General features: G+C 33.7%; 1 protein-coding gene across 1 annotated transcript in view; it reads left to right on the top strand.

Annotated features, from left to right (window-relative positions):
* Tyr (tyrosinase) overlaps positions 1-22,937 on the top strand; it is a 99,237-nt gene that overhangs the window by 5,799 nt on the left and 70,501 nt on the right. Inside the window, exon 2 of the mRNA XM_046439392.2 lies at positions 5,138-5,354. Within this exon, the coding sequence (XP_046295348.1) occupies positions 5,138-5,354 (217 nt within the window). The remainder of the gene's footprint in view (positions 1-5,137; positions 5,355-22,937) is intronic.

Here is a 22,937-nt window from a genome sequence, read left to right as displayed (position 1 = left end):
TTACATATGTTATAGATTATTTAGATCTTCTATCAAGTTTTTTTAATCTTTAAATAGGGATCATGACAACTTTTTATTAAAGATCAAATAATTTGTTTAAGCTTATGCATTTAATAGAGTCAATACTGGAAACCATTACTTTCTGACTATAGTTGCACGATCCTAATCATGATGCTGACAATTTCATCTCCTCTGTCTCTTCTTATGTATCAAATATAAAGACAATGATTTGAAATTAAATTTGAAAATTATTTCTGGAACCAGGGTAGATTTCCTCCTTGCTACTAATACCTCCACTCCTCAGAAAGCTTAGTCACTTAACAATTGGCATTTTAGCAAAAATAGTTCCATTCAACCTCTCCAATTTAACTGAGTTTGCTGTATGAATCTTTTAGGCAGAATAATCTTTTGGAAAATATCCTGACGTTTATTGTTCAAAGAGAAATGATAATGATGTGCTTGCTGTGGTATCTAGTTAATCAACATCATGAAGACATCGAACACCTTACATTCAGTGCAAAGTTATATTAGTTGTATTCAACTATTCCTAAATTATTAGCAGCAGAAATAAATGTAGTGGATATGGTGCTCTGGCTCTGACCCTAAATCTATGACAGTTGACAAGTCAGTCAACCATTCTAGTTTCTATTTATATATCAGTAAGAAGAATTCTGAATGATAAAAAGCATGAGGAAAACTGGAAACTGACATTTAATGAAGCAGGAACTATTGGCTGAATATTTCCTTTTCATATATCTTATCAAAGTATGATTGAGGAAATTAAGACAGCTAAAAACCATGTTCATTGCCACAATACTGTAAATAACTGAGCCGTACTAAATCCTGCATCTACCTAAATCTGGAGCCCAATTATTTTACTAAACACAGTGCTTCAATTCATAAATTACATCTTTGTGGCCAAAATTAAAAGTAGATTCTCTAAAATCTCTCATCTGACAGACTAGCAGTCATCCCTGGACTATTCATTGAATTCCTCATGTTGATGTTTTAATTTGCTTTTACAGTCTCATAGATTGCAAATTCACTGGGGCAAGAGACCTTCAGGATTGTCTTCATTATTTTCAAGTATGATGCAGTTGACCAGGAAGACTTTAAATTTTAATTTAAAAATATTATTCCATGCATGTTGCCTGTTGTGCATAAGATTATTAATCATGACACAGAGCTGTAAATCCTATTAACCTATTGTAGTCTTTCATACTCAGGCTGTTTCCTTAACAATAAATAGGAACAAAATCATAGAAATACATAGTGGTGTATTTATGTGAATGTAAGCTTTAAAGTGTATTGAGAGATGGTCCTCATGGCCTGGGATGGGTTGGTTTGGAAGTATTTTCTAAGGCAAAGGTAAGTGCCAAAATGGGACCAGGAAAAATAGGTGTTCCATACATGCTAGTTGTTGGGGATTCACTGGCTCATTCATTGATTTTGTTCATTCATCCAACAAATATTTATTTATCCTCTATAGAATGCTGTACACAATTCTACATTCTATAAAGAAAGGAGTGAACGGCAACACAAAAATTTTAAAACCTGTCCTTAGAAAGATTACCTTTATGCAAAGGAGGTGATAATTATTGTTTATCAAGCGAAACTAAAATGAATAAATCTTCAGTATCATCTGCCTACGGACCATGTGCTTCCTATGGATGTATGCCTCTGTTGTGAGCCACCAAGGATGGCAGGGTAGATTTTACAAACTTCATCTTTCACTTAGAATTTTTATTTCACTATTGGTTAATCATTCTATTTCACTGAATCCAAGACACTGATGATTTTAAGGTGAAGCATTACTTGATGTGATACTAAGAAAAATATAAATCTGACAAATTTTGCTATGATGTTTTAATTACTTAGAATTTTTATTTTGTGCTTGTTGAATGAGCTCTTTTGTTTTATTTAGTGGTGCATTTTTATTATAGTATATCTTTTGCCTACATATAAAGGAAACTATAGATTGAGTATCCCTTATCTAAAATGCTTGAGACCAGTGCTTCAAACTCAAGATTTTTCATTTTGAATTATTTTCACGTACATAATGAAATGTCTTGAAAATGAGGCCTGAATCTAAGCACTAAATCAATTTGTTTCACACACCTTCTACAATAGGCTGAATGTAATTTTATACAATATGCTCATCACATTTCTTGTTTGACTCATTCTATAATGTAAATAAGTTGGTAAATTCCTAAAACTCCTTTACATTCTGAGCCAGATCTTTTTGAATTACTTTTTTAGTCAAAGTTTGTTTTTACAAATTCTTTCCCTCGATCCTAAAGAACAGGTAAGATATGAGACACATGGCAAGGAACAGGCATCCTTATCCACAAGCAGAGTCTGGAACAGAGAAATACAAGCACTATCCAGGGAAGAGTGGGCAGTCTGGCTTTAGTAGCAGAAGCACACAGGATGTAAACAAATGGAAAGTGATTTCCAGATTCAAGATGTGTTTTGGAGGAAAAATTGATAATATTGGCTGATGGATTAATGTGAAAGACAAAGGAGAAAAACATACAAAATACAATTCGCTGGTTTCCGGCTGGCCTGTGATGATTCAGAGGTTTCAGGCTCAAACTACAGGATGGCTGGTGTGAAAGGAAGCACAGAAAGAACAGGTTGTTTTATTTTAAGTGTTATATTTGATATGCATGTAATATAACATTAAAATATTAATATTTCAGAAAAGAATATATACATTTAGAACTCAAAGGAGTTGTCAATCACTAGAGATGGGAATTGAAGAATCCTTATCAATGTAGTTATCATTGTAAACAAGGAAACTGGTTGATACAGCTGAAAGAGCAGAAGCACAAAAACAGAAAAGAACATGGTACTGGCCTAAGCTCTGGACCAGGGATAGCTTTACGGGATAAAACTGGTGCACTTGCACAATGACCTAGGCTCAGAAGTGAAGTCCACATTTGAAGCTTAATCTGTGACCGGAATCCTGAAGTTCTTAATAATTTCATCCTTGAGTTTGTGTTTTAAGTGAAATCAAAAGGACAAGGAGCCACCATGATCTGGGATGTCAGCCACCTATAATTCTACTCTGTATCTTTTCAATCTTCTTGTCACAGCTTCTTTGCCTTCTTAGAATGAGCCTTGGCCACTACTGCATCCCCTGGAAACAGCCCCAGCTGGTCTCCCCATCCCCAACATCTGCTTAGGGCCATGGGTGGGTAGAGAAAGGGTCATATTCCACTGTCACTCTCCTTTCCTGGCAAGCTCTTGTGCAATCAAAAGGAGGGCTGGGGTTGGGTGTGAGGCCCATAGTGTGTTGGTACAGGGTAAAGTGGAGATTTACCCTGCCCACAGTGGCAGTACCATAGTGTGTCATACAGGCAACTTGTTAACAAAGGGGCCTCCCACTCAGTGCTATCCACCATATTGTGTACCCTTCCAATTCTCATGTTAACTCCCTAGCCCCCATGTACTTGTATTTTGAGATAAGGCTTTAGTGGGAATAATTTGTCAAATGTAGGAAAGACTTGACATGATTTTAGGACTTTGACTGTAATTCTGGTTGGAATTCATTATTTTAATTCATGCCCAGAAAGCACCTAATTTTACTTTTAGTTGTCACAGTCATAATTCAAAGATTAGACCAATATTTTCATGTTAGAACCTCAGGAATTATTGTCAGTGTGGAGTCTGCTTCCCATGGGTACTCTTGTCATTATTTGGTTTAGTTTTCCTTCCTTTTCTTTCTTTTCTCCCAACAAATGTGAAAGTTAATCTTGCAAAACGCTTCCTATAATCAATTCCACAAGTTTCATTTTATACTTTTAAACCTTGACTACTAAGTTCACATGCAGATTTCTGGGACCCATCTGTTCCAAAAATTCTTGCACTCTTTGCCATGGAGTGTCTAAGACACAGACAAAATCATATCTGACTAACATGGCTTTCTTCATACAGTCACATTTATGTACATTAGGTTAGAAAATCCATCCATACTAAGGAAGGACCCAATTCATATAGAAAGCAGACAACCCTGTTCTGCCACAAATTAAATCATTTATTCCAGGGTTTGCTATTTAATACGTGCTGATTTAATATCAGTTACTATTATTTTGAACAAATACTTCCTACACAAGAATAGCTGAAGAATATGGTTTATATTTGAAAAGGCAATGTATAAAACTAATTCTCCCTTCCTTTGCTAGTTTGACCAGAGTATAAAATACTTGTGTTACATAATAGGTATCTCAAATCTTAGTCAACCACAAACTAGGTAGAAGAGTAAAAGTACACTAAAGATGGAGTTGAAAAACTTGGGTTACAGTGGTAATTCTGCCATTTAACTTAGAAAATGTCACTTAGCTGACCCTCAGATTCCTTATTTGTTATGGTGAAAAGTATTTCCATGTGATTTAAATAAAATAATTCTTGTTCTATAGTTTCTTTACATTTTTCATATAAAAAATGTGAAGAATTATCAATTTTAAGATGATAATTTTCCAAAAAATGTTACATTAGTTCTGGCTAAATTAAAGAATCAGGGAAATTGCTATACATAAAAAAGCTACCCAAAATTGTTATTCTGTACATCAAAAACTAGACATTAACAATTCAAAAAATTATGACAAAAAAGCATAAAGTAGAATTATGCCCAGTTCTTGACATTCTGAATGTAATATGCATTGATACTAACAAAGCACTTTTTAGTTGTTTACTAGTGTCCATACCATGCACTGTGGCCTTCTAGACAGAAAGGTAACTGCCTTTATTGTTATCAGCCCATCTCAGGACCTCATACACTACTTAGCTCATGATAAATATTTAACAAATATTCATTGAATTAGCTTTCTTTTCAAATACTTATATGATGTGGTTATTTCACCAAAATTTTATAGATGAACCCTAGGAAATGTAAAATATTAAATTTAAGATATTTTTACAGTGGTAGATGCAAGACTAGAGACCTACTCTGAATTTTAAAGTCCATGGTCCTTTCTGAAAACTTCAGTAAACTGCTTCCTTTAACAACTTATTTTAAAATATTGATCTGATGGTTAGAAATCCGAAAATGGTAATCAGGATTTTGAAGCTTCTTCCCTTTTCCCCTTGACTCAGAGGTGATGGTAATTCCTTCAATATAAAATGTTTTGTACAGATTATCTGTAGCCGCTTAGAGGAGTACAACAGCCGACAGACTTTATGCAGCGGAACCCCTGAGGGACCTTTACTTCGTAATCCCGGGAACCACGACAAAACCAGGACCCCGCGGCTCCCCTCCTCAGATGATGTGGAATTTTGCCTGAGACTGACCCAGTATGAATCTGACTCCATGGATAAAGCTGCTAATTTCAGCTTTAGAAATACACTGGAAGGTAAGAACTTTATTTTCTCTCACTTTTATCGTTTTTCCTCACTCTTATCCAAAACCCTGCACTCAGAGGTGCTTGAGAATTCCGAATTTGCCACACCTGTATTGACAATGAAGCTAGCTCACCATATCCAGCACACTAATGATGCCTCAGCAAAGTGTATGAATATACATACCCTGGGAACAGACAGAGACAATAGGCAGCCTAATGGTGAAGAAAATCAGGGTACTTCAACAACAGAGTACTGGTGCAAAACAAAATAGTTCCACTTTAGAACTTTTTATATTATAGAAATATAGATATAAGAGTGTCGACATATTTTCTTAAGTTTTAATGCTTTCTTCCTCTGGTTTGAAATATTCTAGACAATGGGTTATTTGAGGTAAGTTCATTCTCATAACTATAATAAAGACATGATCTTTATTTCATGGAAAGCCCAAATCCACTGTCCCTTAAACTTTCTGTGCCTCCTCAGAGATTCCTTCTTATTGCATTTTATAATTCCTACTTACTTCTGCATATTTCTCAAAGTTGATTACACCTTCCCTCCAATATCAGTTTATTCTTTTATAAGCAGAGGTGGATCAGTCACAAACCTGACCCATTCACCTTAACTTGCATTAGGGAAATGAACCCAACAACAATAACAACAAACAAACAACAAAACACTCCAGTTATGGATTTAACAGAAGGAAACATATGGGGCTAACATGGCAGAACATACAAGTCAAAATATGATATTAGAGGCTACCTCTTATAAGTTCTTTGTCATCTTCCCTGGTAGACAAATCTTCCTCTCTTACATGTTTCTTTTTTATTTTGTTGTTATCATTCCATGCCTTAGGCAAGTTCTGCAGAGCAGTTTACTATCTCCTTCTTTTTCCTGTTTCTGAAATAACTCAAACAAGGAGAGCCCCATTCTAAAGAGAAATTCTGGTTCTGGCAGTTAAAAGTTACTCCTACAGTACTTTAAGTGATTGCTATGTGCAAGGAACTGTGCCACGTACTTTGTATAATATTTTCTCACCTAATTCTTACAATTTTCCTCTGACAAAGATCACTATTATTTTTATTCTCAGTTGATAGAGCAAACAGGATCAGAGATATTAACTCCTTTTGCTAACACTGGTCACTGATTGAATAGCAGAGTTAAATATTAAATTAAATTGGTCAAATGCCAAAATTCAAGTTCTTTCGATTGCATTCTGATGACCCAGACTAAATTGAAAGAGAGCAATGTCAATTTGGTTTTTCAGTATAGCTTAAGAAGACACTTCTTAGTGCCAGGGAATCTCAGAATCTATAAGCTGAGACAAAGAACACAATTTGGCAGTCACTATATGGGAGGATTGCCTGTCCCATTGTACTTTGCAGAGATCAATGATAGTTCTCCAATTTGCTGGCATTAATGTTTTTACAAAACAAAAATCTACCTTTAAGAAAGTTGAAGTAACTTTGTTAAGTTTTTCACACAGATTTTCCAACATAAGTGACAAAGCCTGCACTTTTTATTAAGGAACATGGATTCATCACAGAATAAGGCAGAGAATCTCACTTCTTGAAGACCCTAAGTCAAAAGTAGTTTAGGGTGTACCAGCTCAGCCAGTGTTTTCCAAATGAGATTCTAACATATTCCAGTGAGCAGGGAACAAAGATTTATAGCAAATAATTTAAAATTATTAATAAAGTATGTTGTAAATTATTTTTACTTTTTTTCCAATAGTTTATTCTTGTTCACATACACTCTATAGTGCTTACTTGAAAACTAGAGAAAAGGTACACCACAAAACATCATCTGCACATAGCAGATATTTATAAATATATGATGACTGAATACATAAATTACAAAAATAATAGCTAGAGCCCTTCAAATCACATCTATCCAACCATATATCTTATTGATAACTATTGTATGAAGTGTGCGTAATGGTGGGAAAACGTTGAAAACCATTGATCTGAGCTATGCACCAGCACTTTTCCAGGCCAGGAACTAATATTTTTTCTTTAAAAATGCATTCACAAATACCATTAAACTTACAGAAAATTTGCAAATATAAAAGAGGTGTAAAAAATGCACATACACCCTTTACCCAGATTTATTTACTGTTTACATTTGATCCTATTTGCTCCTCTCTTTCTCCCAGTCTGAACTATTTGAGGATACAACTATAGATCATATGTTTTCAACTGATAAAAATTTCAGCTTGTTTTTCCTGAAAATAAAAATATTCTATTATACACCACAGAGACAAAAATATTCTATTATACACCACAAGATAATTTTCATCTTCTGTACATTTTACATTGATATAACATTCTAATTTAATCTACTATTTATATTCAAGTTTTTAATACACCTAGTAATACCCTCTATAGCATTTTTTCCTTTACATAATTGGGTTCAGTGTTGTGTCAGGTAGCATTTAGGTAGTCTTCTTTAATCTGAAATAATTATATAGGCTTTTTGGTGTGTATCTTTATTAAATTGATATTTTTCATTTTAATATTTCTGGTAGTTTCTCATGACTGGATTCAGGGAAAGCATTATTAGCCAGAATTCTATATGGGAAATTTTGTGTCTTACTCAGAGGGCATCACATCTGGAAGCAAAAGGTAGCCATCTTTATCACATTAGTGATACTAATTTTGATCACCTGTTCTGGTTTGTGACATGGTCCAATTTTCCCATTATGTAATTGCTTTTTCTTTCAAACTAATCAACTATCCAATGGATAAAATTTTTAAGACTTTGTAAATATCCTACCTCTCATCACACTTTTCTCTTACAGCTGGTATTTATCAATGATTTAAATGCATAACTTTCCAACTTCAGCACTCCTTTGACAGTTATTAACCAAAATTCAAGATTCTGCTGTTATTAAGAGTCATTCATTCATTCATTCATTTACTCTGTTATGGAGTGAAAGCTTATGTTTAACAAAGAGTTGAGAATTTTTCTGAAGCACCAGCCATTGGCTTCTGATCATTGGTCCTTGTTTTGTTTTTTTAAGCTATATGCCACTCAAAATTGAATTTATCTCCATATAACACCCCCTCTAATAAACTGCCATTTTGATTGTCCAGGAGTCTTCTTCCAGCTGTCTTTCATGCTTTCCATGTCAGTGTGGCTGCTAAACACTTCACTGAGAAGTACTTTACCAACTCATGCACTGGGATTTCCCAAAAAGCAATCTCAACAGTAATATGGAAGTTTTGATATTTTGAATAAATTTTAAGATGAACAGGATGTATATTTTCCAAGAAAGTCCAGCTGGATAGTCACAAAGAGATCTCAAAAAAACGGCATAATTTTCAGACTCCCTGCCTGAGAAATGAAGTTTTATAATTGATACAAAAATGGTCACACAGATTTAAAAATAAGTTCATTTGAAACTAGCTATGAGCCAAACTGCCAAGGAAGCTGTTTAAGTGGAGTAATGCATTCTAGTAACTGGAAGGCTCCCTTCTTCTTCACTAATCCTGAGGGAATCAGAAAGCTGAGTATTTGGAGTCAGACTGGCACAGAAAAGAAGCAGGCGGTTTTGAGAAGGATTTCATCCACACCAGGAAAATCTTTTTGAGCACTATTACCTTGGCAGGTGAATCAGTATTCTGATTAGGCAACAATCCTGATCATAACAATAACACTGTTCCAGTACTTTCTCAATTCTCACTATTATCTTATTTAATCCTTAATGATTAATTAATTCTATGATATTTTAGTGTTAAGTGGTTAAGTAAAGAACCACTCTCAGCAAAGTGATTATTCCAGTGAGCTCAGGAGACAGTCTGTGTCCTTCCTTTATGAGCTGACTCTATTTACTTTACTTGAAAGGTAACTTTTCCTTCTTTCTCAAGTTCTCTGAGTAAATAGGATCCTTCCTATCACATATAGAGAATTCAAACAAGAATCAAGTGTATCACTTAACAACTACGTTTCCTTTGAATATAGTTCTTTCTTCAAAAGGGAACATTAGCTTTTTTAAAATCCTGAAACAAAACTCATCTGCTACAGTATGGATAAAGATTGGATATGTATGTGTATTTTAAGCTATCCGTGGCAAAAACTGCTCTTAGGGAAGACTTAATATTTATGTAAGAGGATCACCTGAACCAAAAGGTAGTAACAATCTGCTAGAAATGGATGGCTTTAATACTAGGGAATCTTCTAAAATTTTTGAAGACAAATTTCTTTAGAAGTAGTGACATTGTTGAGACATTTGCATGGAAACTCAATGGTGTATTTCCTTCAGAAAGAACTTGAAGTAGTTTGTTATGGTTTAAATGTGGTGTCCCCCAAAAGAACATATGTATGATAATGCAAAAAGATTCAGAGGAGTAATGATTGGATTGTGAGAGTCTTAACCCAATAATTGAATAAATCCTCTGGTATGGATTAACTGAGTGGTAACTGAAGTGGTAGGGTGTGGCTGGAGGAGGTAGGGAGTTAGAGTGTGGCTTGGGGGTGTATATTTGTATCTGGCCAGTGGAGTCTCTCTCTGGGCTGTCTGATTATGATGTGAGCTGCTTCCCTCTATCACACTCTCCTGCCATGATGTCCTGACTCACCTGGAGCCCCCAAGGAATAGAGTTAGCCTTTTTTGGACTAAGACCTTGAAAACCAATTGTGAGCCTTCAAGTAAACTTTTCCTCCTTTAAAATTGTTCTGGTCAGATCCTTTAGTCACAGGAGCAAAAACACTTACTAAAACAGTTTGTGAATATTATTGTTTGACACTCAGCTCCTGCCTGCTAGGGATGTGGAAATAGTGTTCACCTGGATGGAATGGGGTGGTTGAGCCAAGAAAAATAGAAAGGTGAAAAAAAAAAAATAACAGAACACAGAAAGTAGTTGCAAAAGGAAGGAAAGGATGGGCAAACTGACCAGATGGAGCTTCTGACAAAATGGAGCCCACGCCTGCTTCCTGGGAGACATCAAAGAGATTCTATAGAATGTTCTTTTCCAAAAAAGGTTAAAGGTGGGCTATTCAGGTCCTAATGGCTATGTCCATCTCTGGTGCTACTATGAGGAACTTTCCCAGCAGAGCAGAGGGGAAGGTCATGTGCACTGGGTGGTCTGTCCCTGCTGAAGAGCCATGGGAAGTTCCCAGCTCCAAGCCTATCCCTTCCTGGCTTCCATGCGGAGAAAAGGTCCTCATGGACCATCTCTTATCCTATTTCAAGGATGGCATCCTGCACTCAGTAAATTTTTAGTAGTAAACTCATAAACAATAATGGAAAAACCTTGGATCCCTCTGTAAAAATATGGATTATTAGTCCATATATATTTGGACACTTTCAAATGACCCTTCAGTCTTATATAAATAACAATTTTAAAAATATTTTCAAAAAGTAGTAAGTAGAATGGCAGCACCTTATAACTTTGCAAATAAAAGACATTTTAATTTTTACCTCTGCTTCTACACTTAATATATTATGATGTATTGTTAGGCTGGAAAACTTAGAGAAAAAGAAGACTCAACTATATAATTGTCATAGGGAGAAATTTTTAAAAATATATTTTCAGATAATTGTGCATCTTCTTTTTTTCGACACTAAAACTTCACAAGTGGGGATTTCTTAAAAGTTTAACTGCACTGTCAAATGTGAAATCATATCTGAAATTTTGATACTTGATACATGAATTCCATGGATCTGTTTTGCATCTTGAGTGGATATTTTATTCATGAATGATCTTATAACATTATGCATGGTTAATTTGCAAAATATTGAATTATGCAGGTACATCAAATGTTGAAATATTACATACATCAATATCAGAAACATTGTTAGTACTAAGACTGTCACACAGTGATGGAATCAAATTTTAATAAATTCTAATGTTTGCTTGAAAGGTAAAAAATTATCATTGGCAAAAATAGCATCATTTTTAAATGAAAAACTTATTTTGTTTAATTTCAAGAAACTCTCTATTAAATGTCCATGTCTGAGTAACTCACATATATTTCAATTGAACATATTTTTTAAAGTTAAAATTAGAGAAAATTAAATAAAAGGTACATGGGATCACTTTCTATAATTTCTTATAAGCACATATGAGTCTGAAATTATCTCAAAATAAAAAGTTTAATTGAAAAACAAGTTACAATCAAACCTTTTTATGGTGGTGTTTGAAATTTACATTTAAATATACAGATATGATGAAAAATCACAATATGAAGAATCTTATTTTTGCTAAGTTAAAGAGAATGAAAAATTACCATGCCAGACAATAAACTAATTGCTCAACAACTAGCATATTATTTACTTGAACATATAGATTGTTTATAGAGAACTGCTTTAAAATATACATCATAGTTCTAGTAACAACAGACTTTCCAAATCCCTAATTTAAAAAATACCTCCAAAGCACATTTATTTATCTTTATAACCATTCTTCTTCAATCTTCTAGTTTTGTGTTTACTTATACACCAGTCTTAGCAATTGCTTCTTATTTTTGTGTGTTGTTTTAATGAAGGAATGAGATTCCATATCAATTCATAAAGCTTATTTATATTATGGTAAGTAAGAACCACAATTTTATATTATGATAATGGCCAAGTAGATGGCTAGTTTTGCTTAGTAGTTAAAAATGATCCTTGCTCCTGTTTTTAGGTTCTCATGTTGAGCTTAAACCTTTGGTATGGAGAAAAAATAATGCAAATAGCTACATGTCATGGGCTTTGGAAATCCCTTGTAAATAGTCTCAATGGTCAATTGAAATACAAACTGTACTATCCTTCAAAGAAATCAGTATAAATGTAATGAAAAGTTGATCCTTGGACTGATCTATCTGACAAATGGATGTACCTGTTTAGATCTTAAAAACTCACCAAAACATAAGGTCTGAGATGTCATCCAATATAGAAAGCTATTTCAGTTTAATTAACTCAAAGTACTTAGTTATTTTTTTAAATATTTATTTTTTGTAGTTGTAGTTGGACACAATAATTTTATTTTATTTATTTATATGTGGTGCTGGGATCAAACCCAGGGCCTTGCACGTACGAGGCAAGCACTCTACTGCTGAGCCATAAACCCAGCCTTCCAGTTAATTTGACCAGAGACCCTATTCCTGCCATCACTTTGTGTCTTTAATTTCTCAACTACTCTTTGAAAATCTCATAGTTTATAAATTTCAAGAAACTTACTTGGAAAAATCTGGACAAAATAAAATTGTCAAATCTAACAAATGTAAAGGTTAATTATAGTTTCCACACTTTGGGATCAATTTCATGCCAATTACTATTATTTTTTCTTTTCTTCTTTACACTAAAGTTTAAAAGAATCAAGATGAATATTTATTTTAGGCAGAATTTTCAGTAGATGTTTGTGTTAAAATTTTAGCTGAATCTAAAGGAAAATACATGAAATGGACACAACACATCAGCACCAATATGTGTTAAGATACCATCTTCTGATGATAAAAGTCACCCAGCTCTTAAAATTATCACCATCATCAAGGTCACTGCATTGTAGAACTCCAGGAACACCATTCAAGGTTTATTTCATTAATACTCTAGAGAATTAAATTGTTGCCAGGTTCAGCTTTATGGTCAGATATACCTGAAGAGTAGTAGGTAAGCAGAATAAGAAGACTTGCTTGTGTATATGCCAAAGTCAACTGTGGCTCATATTTTTTTCTAAGATTCATGGGTCACTTTCCAGTTTCATGGAATTTTAGTGTATTAGCCTATTATCTACTAATCAGGGCTTACTTGAAAATGTTATAAGAAAGAAAATTCAAACAGTGTGTATTTTTTAAAGAATAGAAGTTGACCTTACACTTATGAAACAATGAGAAGGAAGATCATCCAGGGCTAGTGGTACAATTCTTGCATCTTCAACTCACAGCTTCCAGATCTCTGTCTTCATCCTAATATTTTCAACAGAATCAGCAGAAAGACTGCCAAGTAGAAAAAGGAGTGCATTCCCATTCTTTCATAAAGACATGATTTAGAAGTATGTCTCATCATTTCTGTTCTACCAAGTGGTCAAGCAGATATGGTACATTTAGCCTTAAGGAAACCAAAAAAATGCAATCTCTATAGAGTGGCCATGCACTCAGAAACATTTAGGATACATATTAGGAAAAAGAGAAGAAATCATATTGATGAAAATCATATTAATGAAAAAAGTAGCAGTCTCTGCTGAAATTCCTTTCCCAGTTTTTATAAAATATATAAAATAAAATCACACTTTTACTGCATCTGTCTACTAAACTTTATTTTTTAAAAATGAACTCTGTATTAGTAAATGAAGTGTCAAAATCCTTTATTCCAAATCTTTCAAATTATTACACTTACAAGCATTTGTTGTCTCATTTAGGAAAGTAGAAAGCATTAAACTAAGTAGTGCTGCAAGCTGTAACAAACTCTAAAACCTTAGTAGCCTAACCCAATAAAAATTGATTTCTTGTTCAGTCAAAATCCAAAGGCCAATTTAGATGTTCTGTTGGTGAATGACCTTCCACATGGCCATGCTATAATTCTTCAATTCCCTGATGGATCTTCTGCAGCTTCCTGTGAGACAGGAGATTGGAATGTATGAAGAATTGCACAGGAGAAATACATGGACCAAACCTGGAAGTACCTTCTTAACCTTCTGCCCATACTCCTTTGACCACAATTCATTCACAGCCCACCTCTAAATGCAAGGTTGTTCTTCCTAGAGATAGGGGAAACAGGTTTTGTGAAGTATTTTATTGATGTTTTCTGGGTCTTTCTCTTTGAGCCTCTTCATCATTTTTGATTGTTTGCTTTGTTTCCATTATACAGGAATTGCTAGGGCCATTTAGTTTTGGCCTGGGCTGGACTACCTCATTTACATTGAAATCTCAATTCTTGACTCTGAAAAAAAATAATTTATTTCCCTCTCTCATAATTTCTTTCTTTCTGCAGTATTCTTCCATGTTACCCTATTTTCCATCAAGTGGGAAAAGGCCATGCAGTTCTAATTTCCCTAGTCATTTTATAATACTCTTTTTTTAAAGATAGCTCCCCAAAAATGTATTCCATGTTTTAACAATAAATAATTGTTTTTGTTGTTGAAAAAATCATGTATCTCTCCCCCCCATGACATATGCTCTCATCTCCTCCATGCTGAATAACACCATACTTGGGTTTATTAATTATCCCATCAGGAGACTGTTGAGAGAATAACCTATAGCATAGAAATGTGAGGGCCAGACTCAGAGCTATGGTTCATACTACTTAGTTAAAAGCATAACATTTAGAACATTATGGGGATATTTTAAAAACTATTAGCTTAACTGATTTGACAGTTTTGTTAGCAACAGGGATTGCATGTTTTAGAAAAAGAAATATATATTTCATATTTATGAATTCAAAAATATTTATAGAGCATGCACTGTGTATAGGCACTTTGGAACACAGTAAGAGTACATTCAATATGATACAGATCCTGACCTCTTGGAATTTTCAGTCTAGTTAAGAACCAGATCATGAATAAGAAATTATAATCCAAAGGGAATTCATATTAAAAAGAGGCACATATAATTTTTTTTTAGATAAAGGGACCTAACCAAGTATTTATTGTCAGAGAACATCTCACTAAGGATATGACATCCTCAGGATGAGTTTGAGTAGCTCAGATAAAATTCAAAGAAGAGAAAGAGGATAATTTATAAATTATTTTCATCATCTTCTCTATATTAAAATATGTTAATGTATAAAACAGCATTACAAATTTCAAAAGAGCCCCTGTATTTAATAACAAAGGCTAGCATCAATATAACCTTGCTTTTTCAGTTTCTAAAAACCTTTCACATCCATTATTTTAATTACTCCTCTCAAAAGCCCTATACCATATTTGTTATTATGCATATTAAATAGATGAGGGAACTGATATTTAAGAATTTAAATAACTGTACAAGGTCACACAGCCAGCAAGTAACAAAACTGGATCATTAACAAGATCATGTCCTCAAGATTCCAAATAAAAAGGCCAAGTTTTAGAGGTATCAGAGAATAGTTTTTAAGAGTCTGACTACCTGGGTTTAAATCCTTCTAGTATAATTCACTACTCAGATGACTTTTGGTAAATGTAACATTTATCTACTGAAGGTCCTTTATGTACAAAGAGAAGGAAATCATAGTGTCTACCTCATGTGTTATAAAGATTACATGAGTTAATATTTTGTTGTTGTTGTTATTTTGTGGTTCTGGACATCAAATCCAGAGCCTCACACATGCTAGGCAAGCATTCTACCACTGAGCCATGTTCCAAGCCCATGTGATAATATTTGTAAATTACTTAGGACAGTCCTTTTTATATAATGTCAAACTTCACGAAATAAGATTATTGTCTTACATGTTAATACACACACTATAATTTTCTTGCTCTACTAAGAAATCAAATTTTAAACAATGTAGTAGACTGGTACTTGAGGCATCAAATGAATAAGAATCATTTAATAGTGTATTATTCCTAAATCAAATTTATAACCAAGGACAAAGTATAACAAAATGATAGTACATTCTATTAGAATGACTTTTAAAAGCTGTATGAATTGAAATTAGATCTTTCTACAAACTCTTGAAATCAGGTAAAAGAATTACACTTGACAAGAAAAACTGGCCATCAGGAGGTGGGCATCTAGCACATATCTTGGTAACACTATCCAAAATTCCAGCCTTCTCTGTGTCTTATGACAGAAATCCTACTGATCAGTCGGATTATATGCTACTTGCAGTCCTGCGATAGGAAGTTTGAGAAGTTCTTTTCCAAAACGGGAAATACCAGGACTTGGCCTCCTTTACCCTGAGAGAGTACATTTTGAAAAAGCAAAGTCTCAGCTTCTTCTCCCAATGAACATGACAAGAATTAAAGGAAACATAACTGGAACACAACATTTACTGTTAATTTTAGTTCTTAGTCACAACTAATAGCTTGTACCAGTTAAGATAAAGCAATGGAATAAGTAAGACCCAATCTCTGAGGTCTGGCAGAAAACTTGCACAAACTCTGTGACTGCCACCTAGTAGCTGTATGATCTTGGACAAGCCTTCTAGATCACAATGAGCTCGATCCCACTTTCTGACTTAGTCCTTTTCTGTGACAGAGTAGTTGAATTTCCAAGAAGTTTATAAGTGGTTCTCCTGCCTCTGGGACTACACTTTTGAAAACCACATCAATTGTGGAGCATTTGGTGACCTTAGCTATCATATAATAAATATATGTTAAGACACCTCCACCACTACATTTGCTTAATTGCTTTGATTTCCACAAGTGAAGAACTCTCCTGGGTCAAATTAGAAGTGTTTTCTAATTTTAAAAAAAATGCTAATAAATTACATTTTTGGCTGTAGAACATTATTTGAGAAACCTGGAAGCTGGTTGAATCTTAATCCTTCCAGTATACCTAGGGATTTGCTTAGAATCCAAATATTTTTGACTTCACTTTTACATATCTGCTGTAAGTAGTTTAAATCATGAGACATTATAAAGTACTTTGCAATTAAATACATCTTCTGAAATCATTGTGTGATTTTGAAACTGTGCACTTTGTAGTTCCTCAACTAAGTTGCATATTAGTTAATTAGTAAATTAGAAGGAATGTAAGTCACTATTTAAGAATCTCTTCAATCTTCAGATGTTTTAATATGTATCTTTCAACTTTCTTTATGGTTTCTATTCTCCAATTCTCTTTCTGAATCACTATAAAATATTTAAAAATAGGTTTAAAAGGTTGATTTCAAATCAAATAAATTAAATGTGCTTCATTCTCCTAAAGATTTAACCATGGGCCTTTTCACACTTTATAACAAGCATGATAAAGTGTGATATCTATCATCCAGCTTCCTAGAAAGAAGTATAACTAATAATATAAGATAAAGTATATGAAAATGCCAAGCCATTGCCTGCCACTTGGTAGTTGATCAGTTTTTTAACATCATTCTCAGGATAACACATCATACCACTTATTCATAAGAGAATATTTCACAGCATAAGTTTGTGATGTGAACGTCTTTGAAGGCAGAAATGTTTTTGGATTGTCAAATTATAGAAAATAAAAATTTCAAAACATTAAGTGCTTGAATTCCATTCTAGACAAATTATATCCAAATTCCAGGTATCAGATCAATATTAAAAACAAAAAAACCTCCACAGAAATATCGGGGGAATAATGAAAGAGAGAGATGGGTTGACAAATTAAAGTTTCCTGTTATCATTCATATGAAACTATGTTTATAAATTTCCCACAGGAATGTAGTATGCAAACTTTAAGGCATAACATTAGAGAATTTGGGGTACTGTCACTGCCTTTTGTAAAGATCTTTGAGCCATTTTGGCATCTGTGATTATTAACAAGTTTTCCAACAGACTTCCTAGGCGTTTTGTGGATACGAGTAAGACAATAATATAATTTGCCCCTTTATTGCTGGGTGGCTAGCATCCCACCAGCTCAGGGACCTGCTTAGAAGGTGTGAACTGCCGGGGAAAATAGAAAGTCTGAAATACTTAGAAAGAAATAGAGACAGAGCCGGATATTAGATAAAAAGGTGCATGTCTGATAGGTCTTCTAGTCCTGAAAGGAGCTGGAATTGAACAACTGAAGGGTGGTCCCGATTCTTTATTTAAGGGGCAGTACATAAAAGGCAGGGATAAAGTTTCAGTGGGAGGAGTATTGCTTCTAGCTGTGACAGAAGTCTTGCAGTAAACAGGTTGATTGGCATTTTGGCAAGCCACACCCACCTCCCAGAGGCTGTGTGGCTCCAGCAGGTCACCCTATCTTGGATGCTGTGCTGAACTTTGATGGAGCTAGGTAGGAAGCCACATGAACCAGGCAAGGTTGCTACTGGCCATGCTGATACCAGGTTTTTCTGCTTAATGGCTTCAACATCGTTTTACTTCATGCATAGTTCACATATGGGTCATGGATGGCTCCGGGCACACCTTTCTATATTTCAATGCATTTTGAAAATGGCAAGTCCACAAATTCATTTCAGGAGCATAGTAAGATGAGTTTTCCAAGATGTATCAGTAACATAGAGCAGACACTGCTCAACTCTGGTAAATAGAAAAGAGCAAAGATTTTGGAATCTATCAAAGCTATGTTCAATTCATTGATTCCAAATACTAGCTTGAATTTCAATATGCTACTTAAATTTTATAAACTGCAGTTTTCTCATCTGTAAATTTGGAATAGTGATAAAAATTTTTATCATACATAACACTAAGATGCAAATGAGATTATGTACATGAAAGATTTTGAAAAGCTGGATGTATGTAATTATTAATATTCAGTGCTTGAAATTTCTTTTGGATTCATTCTTCCAGCAAATAATAAAATCTCAGCAAGAGAAGCTACTGATGCGGCATAAGCATTTCTATTTTTTAAAGGTAATTTCACCAGTCAAAAAAAAAGAGAGAAAAAGAGAGAATTTTAAGCAAAATAGAAAATATTTATTCATATTTTAATATTATTTGTTTCTATCATATTTTATCTATTATATCACTTGACAAGTACCAGATAGAGCTCTCTGATGATCCCTTATAGGTTTTATGGTGAAAAATGTATCTTTCCTATTCCAAACCTCTGTTGGATGTATAAAGGAAGAATTGATAAATATTTTATGGTTGTTTTTCTTTTAAATACAGAGACATGCAAGACTCTGATTTTGACTATGGAAAAATCAAAGCAGAGTATTTGATCCCTACTTCTGAGGCATATCCAGTCTATTTGAAGAGACAAGTACATATTTCAAATTTGTTAATATAATCAGATAGAGCCCAGGAAGGAGGGGATGTCTCGTGTGAGAATGGGACCTGATGGCCTGGAGTAACAAGAAAAGACTTTTCTGTAGTGGGAGTGCCCGTGTTCTTGGCTTGCAGCTCCCATCACCAACACACACTTAAAAACACAGCCATGTTATAGAAAAAAATAAGTCCTACTCAGAAATTACCCCTTTGTGCCAGATCTGTACTAGATGTTCTCATATATGCTGTAAAAATTAATCTTCACTACAACCAAAAAGATGAGTATTAGTTGCTCTTTCTTTTGCCATTGAAGAAACTAAAGCTCAAAAAAGAGAAGCAAGTTGACAAGAGTCTGATAAGAGTCCTACTTTTCAATAAGGAACAGGTCTGCAGAGCTCTAAAAATACTTTCTCAATAGCAGTACCTTCAAACAGGAATAGATACAATACTGTAGGTTCACAAAGACTCTAAAGGATCCACAGCACAGAGAATTTTAAGGAAATTTATTTTCACGTCCTCTTCAAAGTTTAGGACCAAGAGCGTTCCTGAGGCTTCTCCTTTACCATTTCCCCTCACCTTGTCCTTTTCCTGAACATTAGGAGAAAAGCTTATTTCTTATATGTATGCATGCATTACAAGATAGTGTTTGCCCAGAAAGGGAAAAAATTTCCAGGGTACCAAAAATTGGAGAATACAAAATATTGACAACAATATTGTCAAATGAATGACTTTAATGGTCAGAGAATACCGATTATATGAATGGTTTATAATAAATTCATAGTTTATAATATTGCTTTTATCAAAATATTACTGATTGAATTGTTAGATGATGGGTTAGATTATGAAAACTTATCTTTATCCTGAGTTACGTAATTTTGGCACAGAAAATTCAAAATGAGTACAAATACTCAAGTGAAATTCTTATACATTTTTTACATTTCCAGTTTATTATTCATTAAAACATTTTCACAGATTTTTAAAAAAATTCAGAACAGAATTCTGATACTGAACTCTGTCCTTACTAAGATATTATTCATCCCTGAATATTTAAATTAACTTTTATACAATCTTTTATCAATCTTGTAGGTAATACATAGTCAATAAAATTCTACTTTAACATTTAAAAACTGTTTTGTAAAATATTTATGTATGTGATTTTGATCAATTTAATGCAAGCTCTATCCAGAAAATTAGACTAGCATTAACACAAAATTTTCAAAATTATTTTAATTAATATAGCTCTTTATTACAAAAAAAGCATAATGGGCTAGTTATTATTTTTATTTTTAGTGGACATAAAATTGTTTATGGTATGTAAAGTATGTTTTGATACATGTATACATAAGAACTAAATGGAGGCAATTAACATAGGTATTACATATTTATCATTTCTTGGTTTAGAGAACTTTTTAAATCTACTTTATTACCACTTTTCTTTTTAATTAATATTTTTTATTGGTGCTTCATATTTCTATATTATGATGGGACTTGTTAGATTTATATACATGCACATATGCACATAATATGACAATATAATTTGGCCAATATCATTCCCTAGTATGTCCCTTTTCCTTCCCCTTCTTATTTCCTTGGTCCCTTTCTTCTAACTGATCTCCCTTCAATTTTCATGAGTTCTGCCACTTCACCAGCTTTTCTTCCCCCTCCCTCTTTTCCTTCTACATATAAGAGAAAACATAAGATCCTCAACTATTTGCATTTGACTTATTTTGCTTAACATATGTTTTCAAGTTCCATCCATTTATCTGACAATATTATTTCATTCTCCTTTATGTCTGAATAAAAGTCCACTGTGTATTTATAGCACATTTTCTTCATCCATTTATCTATTGATGAACACCTAGGTTGGCTCCACAGCTTGGTTATTGTGAACTTTGCTGCTGTAAATATGGGTATGAATGTATTGCTAGAACATGCTTGACTTTAATTCTTTAGAGTAAATACTGAAGGGTGGTATTTCTGGGTCATAACATAGTTCCATACCTAGTCTTTTGAGGAACCTCCATACAGATTTCCGTAGTGGTTGTACTAATTTACAGTTCCACCATCAATGTAAAAGTGTTTATTTTTGCCACATCATATAGCATTTATTAATATTGTTTGTATTCTTGATGGCTGCCATTCTAACTGGAGTCAGATGAAATCTCGGTGTAATTTTGATTTGTGTATTCCTAAGAACTACTAATCTTGAAATATTTTTCATATATTGTTGAACATTTGTATTTCTTACTTTTATACTGTGAATTAAACCCAGGAGTGTTTAACCCCTACATCACTCACCACCCTTTTTTATTTTATTTTTTATTGAGAGACAGGGTATTGTTAAATCACTTAGGGACTTGCTAAGTTGCGGAGGTTGGCTTTGAATTTGAGATCCTCTGCCTCAGCCTCCTAAGCTCCTGGGATTACAGATGTGTGCCACCACACCCAGCTATAGACATCTATTTCTATAGCAAAAGCAGAGAATTTTTTAAAAAGTTTATGAATATCACCTATGAGGATGTTTCAAACTAGATCACTCTAGAATACATTGAAAAAGAAGGCTGGGCCCTAAAAAGTCCCACACATAAAAGTGAAAGAGGAGTCTATCCCAATAGATGCATAAAACCCAAGACAGGATTACAAGAAATATTAAGAAAAAAAGGTAACTGAAACTTCCTAAAGTGCATAATTCACCAGCAACCAACTCCAAAGTTGTTGAAGTGGATGAAATATCAAACAAAATATTTAAAAGAATGTTCATCAAGATGATCAATGAAATCCAAGATAACACAGAAAACAACTGAATAAAGACACAGCAAATCAAACAAAATACTTGGTTGAAAATCTCTCTGTTAGAGTAGACCATGTTGGAGACAGAATGCCAGAGCAGGAAGACAATGTGGCCAACCTTGAACATTTTGACAGTATTAAAAGAAAAGTAATTATGACCATAATATACAAGAATTCTAGGATAACATTAAGATTTAAGAATGAGGGCCTGGGATTGTGGCTCAGTGGTAGAGTGTTCGCCTAGCATGCACAAGGCACTGGGTTCAATCCTCAGCACCACATAAATGTAAAATAAAGATGTTATATCCACCTAAAATTTAATAAAAAATATTTAAAAAATATTTAAGAATGAAGGGAATTAAAGAGGAGTGTGAGATGCAGGCTAATGGCATCAATAATCTCTATAGAGAAATAATAACAGAAAAATTTCCAAACCTTGAGAAGGATATACAGGATGCATTCAGAACTCCAAATAGACAAGATCAAACAAGAAATCTCTTCATGACACATTATAATTAAAATGTCTAACATAGAGCACAAACACAGAATTTTAAAACTTCAGGAGAAAAACATCAGGTCACATTTAGAAGCAAGCCAATCAAAATTACTTCAGATTTCTGAGCACAAACTCTAAAATCCAGGCGGGCTTGGATTAATGTTTTCTAAGTCCTGAAGGAAAATAACTGTCAACTTAGAGTGCTATATTCAGCAAGTTATCCTTCAGAATTGAAGAAATAAAAACCTTCCACGATAAGCAGAAACTAAAAGAATTTATAACTAAGCTGGCACAACACAAAATACTTAAATACATTACACAGAAGAAATAAAAAAAAATAAACCTCCAGCTCGCAAATGGACAAAACTCATTTGAAGACTAGCTAAGCAAACAAGTACAAGACCAAATTAAATATTAGAAATAAAAGATATCAACTCTACAATGAATAGACATAGGTTGGCGGAATGAATTGAAAACCAAGAAACAACCATATATTAAACATTTTTATGAATTTTTTGTGCTTTTACTCATACTAACAGTAGAATATATTTTGATATATGATTCATACAAAGAGTATA

The sequence above is a fragment of the Marmota monax genome, unplaced genomic scaffold (genome assembly GCF_021218885.2).
Source record: "Marmota monax isolate L192 unplaced genomic scaffold, Marmota_monax_Labrador192_F-V1.1 WCK01_AAM20220418_F8-fsc00096, whole genome shotgun sequence".
Taxonomy (NCBI): domain Eukaryota; kingdom Metazoa; phylum Chordata; class Mammalia; order Rodentia; family Sciuridae; genus Marmota; species Marmota monax.
Note: the sequence above shows the minus strand (reverse complement) of the source record. Positions and strands in the feature narration are given on the sequence as shown.